We start from the raw sequence: 9,416 nt of genomic DNA on the forward strand, positions 1-9,416 counted from the left end.
CTCTCTGTATAAATATCCGGAGCATCAGCAGATTGTTTTTTGCGGCCCCCAGTGACACCGTCGACAGCTACATTTCTAAGTCATCTGTCCTCAGTAGGTCGTTGCATTCGACATACCACTGACTGCACTACATTTGTTGGTCAAGATGGAACCAAAAGTAGTAGTTATTTAATACCTGACTAGAAACAACATCCCTTCAACATCACATTCTGTCTGCAGAAAACCTCAATTAAATATGACAATGTTCCAAATAATAACACTTCTGTAGAATATCCAACTTTGATCAAATATCTTTTCCAGCTGACTCACGCAAACAATGACTTCTCGGCTATGTGGGTTGCGAATCCAAGGAAGGCAAACTTCCCAACCTCTGAGTTGTGATAAGAAAAAAAGAAACTAACTAACCAAAACTTTTGGGTATGTGGCAGGGAAACCTCCCATGCAACCAGATTTGTCATCATTCCAATTCAGGCCAGTAATATTCACTCTTCTGCCACCTGCAAGCATTCTGAAACGATACAATTTAACATACATTTTATTTATATATTTATTTATTTTTAATGTAGCATTAGAACACATCTTTTCATTGGATATCAATTACTACACTGTTACTAATTAAATTGAGCAAATGGTCAAAATTTGGTCAGTGTAGTTAAGGAAAAAAAAAAAAGAAAGAAAAGCAAAACATTTAAACATGAAGACCCTGATGAAAAAAATAGTTTACATTGTGTACACGACAGTACAGGATTACAATGTTTCGCTTTTGCGGTGCGAACACATGCAGTCACTTGACAGAGATTGTTCGTTCATCATTATTCCACCCAAACGTCACACGCGTAAGACTTGAATGAGAGCACTTTGGTCATGTTCATTCCCTTCCCGCTCCACATGCTGAAGAGGAGAGCGCTCAGTGGCAGCTGCGAGGCGCAAATCGCGTCACTGAGCGACGAGAGAACAATGTTTGGACCTCCCGGACACTGCAAGGTAATTGCGATTCAAGTAAAAGTCGCGTTTTATTTTGTGTTTTGTGGACGTGGTGTGTTCAATGGAAACCGGTAAAACACGATGACGCCCTACTTGTGTCAACATAAATTAATGGGGCCGAGGTAATGGGGTTTAGTGTAAACACAGCCTGACGATTACTGAATGCCACGTTCGATACAGTAAATCTATACAATGGAGGAAATGTAATGTCACGTATTATAGTATAGTGTCGGAGTGAGCGAGAAATGATCCAGAACTAAGCACCTTATCTCTGTGTGAGTCTAAACACTGTATGTATAATATTTATATTATATTCTATATTATTATAATCCTATAAATAATACATGTACATATATATTTTGTGTGTGTGTATATATAAATATATATATATATTTGTATATATATCTATATATATATATATTGTTGTATATATATATATATATATATATATATATATATATATATATAGATATATATATATATAGATATATATATAGAAATATATATAGTTCATGTTCTCTTTTTAAGAATTTATACCTACTTTTGTGCCTAGTATAAGTAAACAGCAAATTTTGTAGAGCACATTTTACTCTTTTAAATAGACTTTACAGACGGTCCTTGGGTTACGCTGGCAACATCACTAGAATTTCCCACTAATTCTCTAAATGATTATAAAATATAGTTTTCCTCTTGGCTGGACCAAAATCACTAGAATAGCCTGCTTTGTTTTTTAACACACACAATATGGGGCTGGAGACAAAATGGCGGATGATACTCGGGCATCATAAAGTCAAAATAGGTAGGTCAAATGCCACGTAACTCGAGGACCACATGTACTTGGTCCGGGCAAACAGATTAAAATTTGAAGGTAAAATATTCAGCATAATACTGAATTTACTCTGAGAATTTCATGCTGAATATTCGTCACGTTTCGATGAGTGGGCCTGCATCGAACAAATTCTTGTAAACAATATTTTCTTATGCTGACTTTGCCTCGGAGGAAAAAAAAAAAAGACTGTGATTTGTGTGCCGTGATGCAAATCTCTTTCTCTCTTGTCTCACTTGCAGAAATTTGGTCTTATGTGAGGAATCCAAATCAGAAGAAATATCCAGCGTTCGTGAAAAAAGGTGGAAACAAATTATAACTCAAGAAGCCGTCTGGAGAGGAAAAACCTCAACCTTGACTGATCACTGTAATTTTTGGGTAGCACAACAACAAAGTGAAGCATGCAGAGTCACAAGACTGGTACGAGGCTGCGCTACAAGCTGACCTTACTTTCTGGGATGCTTGAGTGTCTTTGCTTTGCCGGTGTCGTGTTTGGGTATGCCTCCCTGGTGTTTGTGTTGAAGGAGGATGGCTACTTCAGTCAGATGTGCGTCAGTGCTCCAGACAGCAATGGTACAACGGCTGTTCAAGGTAAGAAATCCGATATACTGTATATTGTTCAATAAGCCGGTAGAAGTTGTCCGCATGTGCCATTCATTTGCAGTCTGGACATGAAGGGGTAAACATTTCCTGCACAGGAGGGAGTCTCAGAGTCTCGAGTAGCGTCCAACATCACCCATATACGATAACCACAAAAAAAAACAAAAAACTCTGACATCAGAAGTCAGAAAAGTCCAACTACTCAACTTCCTCGATTGCAGCGTTAAATCCATTTTTTTTTTAATTTCGTGTGCCCATCAAATGGGCTCACAGCTGCTTCAAAGGGAAACCTAACATGTGCTTTTGTTCCGTGTCTCTTTTGCACAGACTGCAGTAGTCAAGATGAGAAGTTTGCGCTGGTCTTCACCATTGCATCTTTCCTCAACAACTTTATAAATCTATTTTGCGGCTTCCTCTTTGATCACTTTGGCACAATGATAACCAGGCTGCTGGCAATGTGAGTTTTCTCCTCTTTACGTGATTGAGAACAGGTTGAACTTACACTACACAGAATGAGCCAATTTGTCTCGCCGTTTTTCTCGATTAAAAAAAATAAATAAATAAAAAATAATCAAAATTTGTGTCGTATTTCATAATTGATTTTTCATTTAATTCTAGATGTTTCTACACCACTGGAACCCTTCTTGCAACATTTTCTAATGCAGGTAGGTGCCAACACACACACACACACACAAGTAAGCACAATATATCACCTACTTTAATGGTGCGACGTGGTGGTCATAGAAACATCGGCGCTCTTGACTTTTCATGTTATATTTGAATCCGGTCCAAAAATACTTTAAACAGAATTATTTACGTTTGATATCAAAGGATGATTATGAGACAAATGAGAAGAACGAGTCAACATAATACCTAAAAAAAAAAATAAAAAAAAAAGTAGTATGGATTTGGGAAAACAAATTTTAAGTTGTACATATTTGGTCGCTGCCAGACAGCAATGATATATATTAACCATAATTCAATTAAAACATTTTTTCAGCACTTTCAGTCCTGCTTTATCCTGCTCTGTCCTGCATTGCTGTGGGAGGGATTCAGCTCCTCATGACCAACATGCAGGTAGAAATATATATAATACTTAACTTGCAACTTGCAAACAGGCCTCTCCACACCAATTTGATCTCGGCCGGCGGAAAGTCGTCTGTTTGGTGTAGCCAGCAATGTCGCAAAATCTGAGCCGTTGCTGGGGCGTCTGGGGGGCGTGTTTTGCAGAGATTGCGCATGTAGAATCGGGTCGGGTTGAACTGAAGAACTGAATCAAGTTTGCTCATTTTTCTCCTCTTTGGACATAACGTCTGGCTGGACAGAAGAGCGCAAAGAAGAATTAATCATTGTCATTCAAGAAAAACTGCCATTCTTCGAAATCAACGTGAAAGGCTACGCGGTGACTATCGCCCCCGATGGCATGGAGGGGTACTACTTCTCACGCATACGAAGAAGGTCTGGAGTAGTTTGCGTCTCTGTCGGCTTTTTTTCGCTTATTTTCCGGTCCGACGTGCCGACTTCTAGGCCGAGGCAATTTTCATTCATTCACGTGGTGGGTGTGGGTCGGTGGATGGGGGCAGAGGCTGGTGGTCTAAACACTTATCTCCATGTAAAAGCTAAATTATCATATTAAATATGCAACCTAAATTTAAATATTTGTTCCATGAAATAGTATTCATTAGCACAAGGAAATATGTTATGATTTGTGTTTTTTTTGTGCATCATAAAAGGTGGGCAACCTGTTTGCAGCTCATCGCTCCACCATCATTACCATCTACAGTGGCGCCTTTGACTCCTCCGCTGCAGTGTTTCTCATCATTAAGGTAAACATGGATGGAACTTCGGACCTCGGAAATTGTTTACGACTGTGGCAATCAAAAAAGTACTATCAGAAATGCAGAGCTGGGCAGGGGGCGGACAATTTTTATGAATAAAGTCAGAGGGTCAAGGCCGGAAGGGTGCCAAGATCGCGGCCGGAGGGCGGGGGACTGACCGGCAAAAAAGGGTCAAGTGCCCAGTTCTGCAGGAACGTTTCTTTTGTGTGTTATGCTCTGCTTCCCATGCGCATCTCAATCGATGAGAATATTTTTGAAAGTCAAAAAGTGAATTGCACACAGCATAGGATCGAGAGACGGACAAAGGATGGATCAATCTTCGCTTGTAGCTAGCCAAGCCCCAAAACTCAATTCAGATGATTTTTAACATAGAAATATTTCTTTCAAATCTATTTGATGTCGTATTTCAAAAAGTCATAGTTCTGTTTTTTAACCATCAATTCTCGTCTACCGTGCAGGTTCTTTATGAACATGGCATCTCATTGCGCACTTCCTTCCTTGTGCTGTCTTTGTGCTCCATTATACACGTTGTGCGGACATTGATTCTGATGCCCAGGACACATATCCCCTACCCTGTGCCACCATATTACACCTATGGGTAAGAACATGATCGCCGCCTTTCTCGTACTCAAAGGGTCTTCAATCCTGTTCCTCGCGGTCCAATGATCTGCCTACTTTCCATCTCTCCCTGCGGCAACACTCCTGATTCAAATGATCAGGATCGTTATCCAGCTTCTGCAGACCTGGCTGATTATCTGATCATTTGTGTTGCAGTAGGGACAGATGGAAAACAGGCAGCACAGCTGAGCTCGAGGGACAGGTTTGAAGACCGCTCCCCGTACATTATACAGTTCAGACGTTACATTGCGCATTTCGCAGATTGAAATGTGGAAAAAGCAACTCCTGCGCCGCGGAGAGGACGACGAGGGACGAAGCGCCGCCCGTTTCACCCGAGTTAAATTGCAGGATGAACACATCCCAGGAACAGACGGAACTCAGTCGGTCTCCAAAAGGTAACAGTCATCGTACACTGCCTCTCACCCAAAATCAGATGCGGATTTAGACTTCAGCTAATCCGCAACCCTTATAAGCACAAGTGGTACGGAAAATAAATGGCTAGATATTAGATGGTAAAACAAGATGTTTCATTCATTCACTGCCAGCCCACGTAACATAAATGTACTTTTTGACGTCTATATCCGTCAATGGTAGCGAATGAGTTTTAATTGACAACAGTTTTAACAAGTGGACCCTTACTTGATTTAGTGCCAAGTTTCCGGACTTGCGTGCTGTCCTGGTTCTTCGTATTCCACCTGTTATGGTTGTCCATCATGCAGCTGAGACATTACCTCTTCATCGGCACGCTCAATCCCATGCTCATGCGCCTGGCCAAAAATAACGCCAACCTGGGTAAATTTGCCTGTTACGCAGACGAACATGACATGACGTAGTGTATTTTACGATCTATTTGATTTTGGTGTGCATTCTACCTCCCCCAGTGAGTCACTACACAAATGCTTTCGCCATGACACAGCTGTGCGCGGTGTTGTGTGCGCCCTGGAATGGACTCATCCTGGACAGACACAAGGGAAAGCCTCTCGCTCCTGGTAAATCAGAGATTCAAACCACTTTTCCATTGTACGGGTTCTACCCTTGAAACAGCCTGGCTCCACTGTGTGTGGTTGCTTTTCGATTGGTACTTTTTCGACGTCGCGCAGTTACAATGAAACCGCTTTTTGGAACCTCTTCCAACGTGCTTTTGGAACGCAGGCTGGCGAGGGCCGTTACGTCACTGTCATCTGATTGGCCGACAAGACGTAGCGACTTGGCCAGGAAATCCACTGTACGACCCAATTCCTAGTTTGAAGAGAGCAAGACGATGATGTTTTACAACAATACTTAACCATATTTACAATTTCATGTTTATCAATGGATACAATGGTGGAGGAGGCACGGTGAACGACTGGTTAGCACGATGGACTCACAGAGCAGAGGTGCAGGGTTCGATTCTGGTCTCCGGCCTCCCTGTGTGGAGTTTGCATGTTCTCCCCGTGTTGGCGTAGGTTTTCTCCGGATACTCCGGTTTCCTCCCACATTCCAAAAACATGCATGTTAGGTTGATTGGACACTGTAAATTGTTCTTAGGTATGAGTGTGAGCTCGGCTGCATGCTGCTCGCCAAAATTCTTACCAAACCGAAGTCTCACTTTCAAACATTGGTCCATATGAAATTGTAAATATGGTTAAGAATTGTTGTAAAACAGAAAACATGTGTACTACATTTTACATTCTATTTATTTATATATTTATTTGTTACATAAAAGTAGGCCTCTTTGTCACACAATTACATGTGATGTTTGGAGTTAGGTGACGTGTCGCGGTGACCTTTCTCTTTGCATCAGACATCCCAGTTGAATCAAGTTAAGACCGCTGAGTCACACATTGTCACATGGGCAAGACAAAGTCGCGTGTGAAAACTTTTGAGGAATTTTCAATATCGTTACGTCACGCAGCTGCGATCCATATCGCCACTTGTCAAATCTTATGGCAGAAGCGAGCACGCTGCAATTGTGCGATGGAGTCTTGCACAGTTCAGCTGATCTCGTCCCAAATTGATTAATATAGAAGCAAGAGAGGCTAGGCCAGGCCAAGCGTGGCTCGGGTAGAGCGGGGCCAGGCTGTTCAGGACCATGTAATGGAAAAGCCCCACAGGAGGGTTGCTAGGAATGTCCCGATCACATTTTTTTTTCCTTCCTTAACCACTAGTTGTTTGTGTGTAGGAGAAACAGAGCAAGAGGCAGACCTACGTTCTTCCTTGCTATCTCTGTTCCTGACCGCCTTGCAGTGCCTGCTCTTTTCCTTGTGTGCCTCCATTCCTTCCTTGCCTTTGCAGTACTTCACCTTCGTCCTGCAAGTCATTAATCGCTCCTTCATCTACGGGGGAAATGCAGCCTTCATTAACATTGTGTGAGTGAAAAAAAAAATTCACTGACAAATTCTCAGGCTGATTGTTCGGGTGTCAAAAGCGTCATATGGTTGCAGTTCTGTGAAAAACACCTTTTTGAAAAATGTTTACGTTCATGAGGTTTCCACATTACAGACATCCCATTTACGTGAACATTTAAAAAAAAAAAAGACAAAATTGGATATACTTGTTTTTCATAGGACTGCGAAGCTATACATATGCAATATACATTAGTCACTGACTACTGGTGACTGTTTTTTTCCCCCATGTGTCTTCTCAGCTTTCCAGCTTGTCACTTTGGGAAGTTGTACGGCCTTGTCATGTCTCTGTCGGCAGTATTCTCACTACTTCAGTACCCCTGCTTTGCGCTGGTTAAAGGACCTCTCGGTGGAGATCCTTTTTACGTAAGTAGCTGTACTATCGTCACTGGTTTAATCAAACATGATGAAGTAAATGGCAGTGACTTCCATTTCAGTTGTTGATGTGAATAAAATAATTTCTCAAGTTGATGTCAGTTCAGTTTTAATGGGGTGAATATCAATTTAAATGTGAGTAATTAATCAACCTTTTGGAGCATTCCTGCCAACAGCCCCGCCCACTCCAAGAAAACTTCTGGTTCTTCAAACTTGCGCGTATGAAATTGAGGCGCCACCCCCTTACCGCCCCCTGCAGTCTGAACACACGCCCACTTTCTCCGAGGGTTCGGAGTTTGGCCCGTCACATCGTCTGCCTCGTGACAACTGTTCATCATTGAGTTGCAAGGTCGTTTTTGTTAAGAAAATGAGTGTTTGCCTCCGACAAGTTTAGAATATGTCTTGTTGAGTCGGTAACGCGTCATATTATTCTTTGATGAGTTTTGTGATTTCCTAGTGTTTTTGAACGCAACACGTCTCACGGGACGGCAGAAGGAGCGCATGAGCGTTTGGAAGATCGGATGTTAAGTTACTCAAAGAGGAGTTTGTGCGAGTACGCTTCTGCCTCAGGCTGTTGTTGCTCTGTTGTCATGTCAGCCCCAGTAGCCGTGTTTGTGATTCATAATAAAAGGTGAGATAAACAATATCTGACGTCGCGGGCTGTGCGCACAGCAGCTTTAGGGTGACGTTATGAAAAGGGGGTTATATGAAATCTTTCATTGTCAGCAAAAAACATAACTCAGCGACTCTTCATTTGTCGGCATGATAGCTTTAAAATCACACACACCAGAAGACACAGTGAATTAAACCAGGCGTGGGCAAACCACAGCCCGGAGGCCACATGCAGCCCGTTAAACGTTTGAATCCGGCCCGCCAAACTTGAAAAAAATTAATGAATAAACCTTGTTAATGTTTTATTTTCTAAATACTGTGGTTTTTTAAAGACATATATGTGTTGTTGTAATGTTTTTGTTCACTTTCATTTAAAATTAAAGGAGGTAACCAAAACACTTTCAAGGGGGAAACAGAATTTGAGTAAGTTTTGAGCTACATGCATCGTCACGGAACAAATTAAACTTGTATATTATATATTTTGCACGTATCCCTGAAATTGCTGTCCTTCTTGTCATATACGGCAACTGGTCTAACAAATATGAAGTTCAATGTAACATCTCAATGTTTTTTGTTGAAATGTGTCACTCTCAAATCACCTTCTGGTAATATTGACTCAACTGTTGTGTTGCAGGTGGACCTGGCCCTCACTCTGATCACTCTGCTGGTGTTTATCCATCCTTTGTACGTCTTTATCCACTGTAAGAAATCAGCCCACCTCAGAATAGGCAGTCTCTCACTTTGAATGGAAAATTGCCTGATGAGTCAGAATAACATAAATTAGTTTACTTGTAATGTTAACAGAAAAAGTGAGATAAAGTTTGTCCACACTTTAATTTTTTTTTTAATCACAGTCTGATTAAGAACTGATGTTAGACAAGGTGTATATATCATAAGTCGTGATGGTCTGTCTTACCCAAATGAAGCCTCCAATCTACGTAAATAAAAATGTATATAGAAAAAAAAACGGACTTGTTGACTTCTCCAGGCTCTATGCCCATCGGCTGTTCAAAACCTTGATTGCCATTTCAATCAAATGTGATGGCCTTTTTTTTCTGTTTTGTGTCACCATGAGAAATAAACATTGAAATAATAATACCGTGATTTGATTTTGGGTAATTCATTCATTTGATATGGATTGATTTAATATAATGTCCTGATTCATGTTTGTGTAACGGC

General features: G+C 41.2%; 1 protein-coding gene across 1 annotated transcript; it reads left to right on the plus strand.

Moving 5' to 3' along the window:
• The first annotated feature begins 885 nt into the window (after window positions 1-885).
• slc43a3a (solute carrier family 43 member 3a) lies at window positions 886-9,011 on the plus strand. The gene is given in 14 exon segments (XM_088303144.1): window positions 886-984; window positions 2,053-2,401; window positions 2,738-2,867; window positions 3,029-3,075; window positions 3,411-3,487; window positions 4,144-4,236; window positions 4,707-4,846; window positions 5,128-5,261; window positions 5,515-5,658; window positions 5,748-5,855; window positions 7,028-7,214; window positions 7,493-7,616; window positions 8,872-8,956; window positions 8,959-9,011. Coding segments are annotated over 13 exon segments (1,512 nt in total). The 5' UTR covers window positions 886-984; window positions 2,053-2,211.
• The last annotated feature ends 405 nt before the right edge of the window (window positions 9,012-9,416 follow it).

This window comes from Idiotropiscis lumnitzeri, chromosome 8 (genome assembly GCF_059441095.1).
Source record: "Idiotropiscis lumnitzeri isolate Australia: NSW breed Sydney's pygmy pipehorse chromosome 8, RoL_Ilum_1.0, whole genome shotgun sequence".
NCBI lineage: Eukaryota > Metazoa > Chordata > Actinopteri > Syngnathiformes > Syngnathidae > Idiotropiscis > Idiotropiscis lumnitzeri.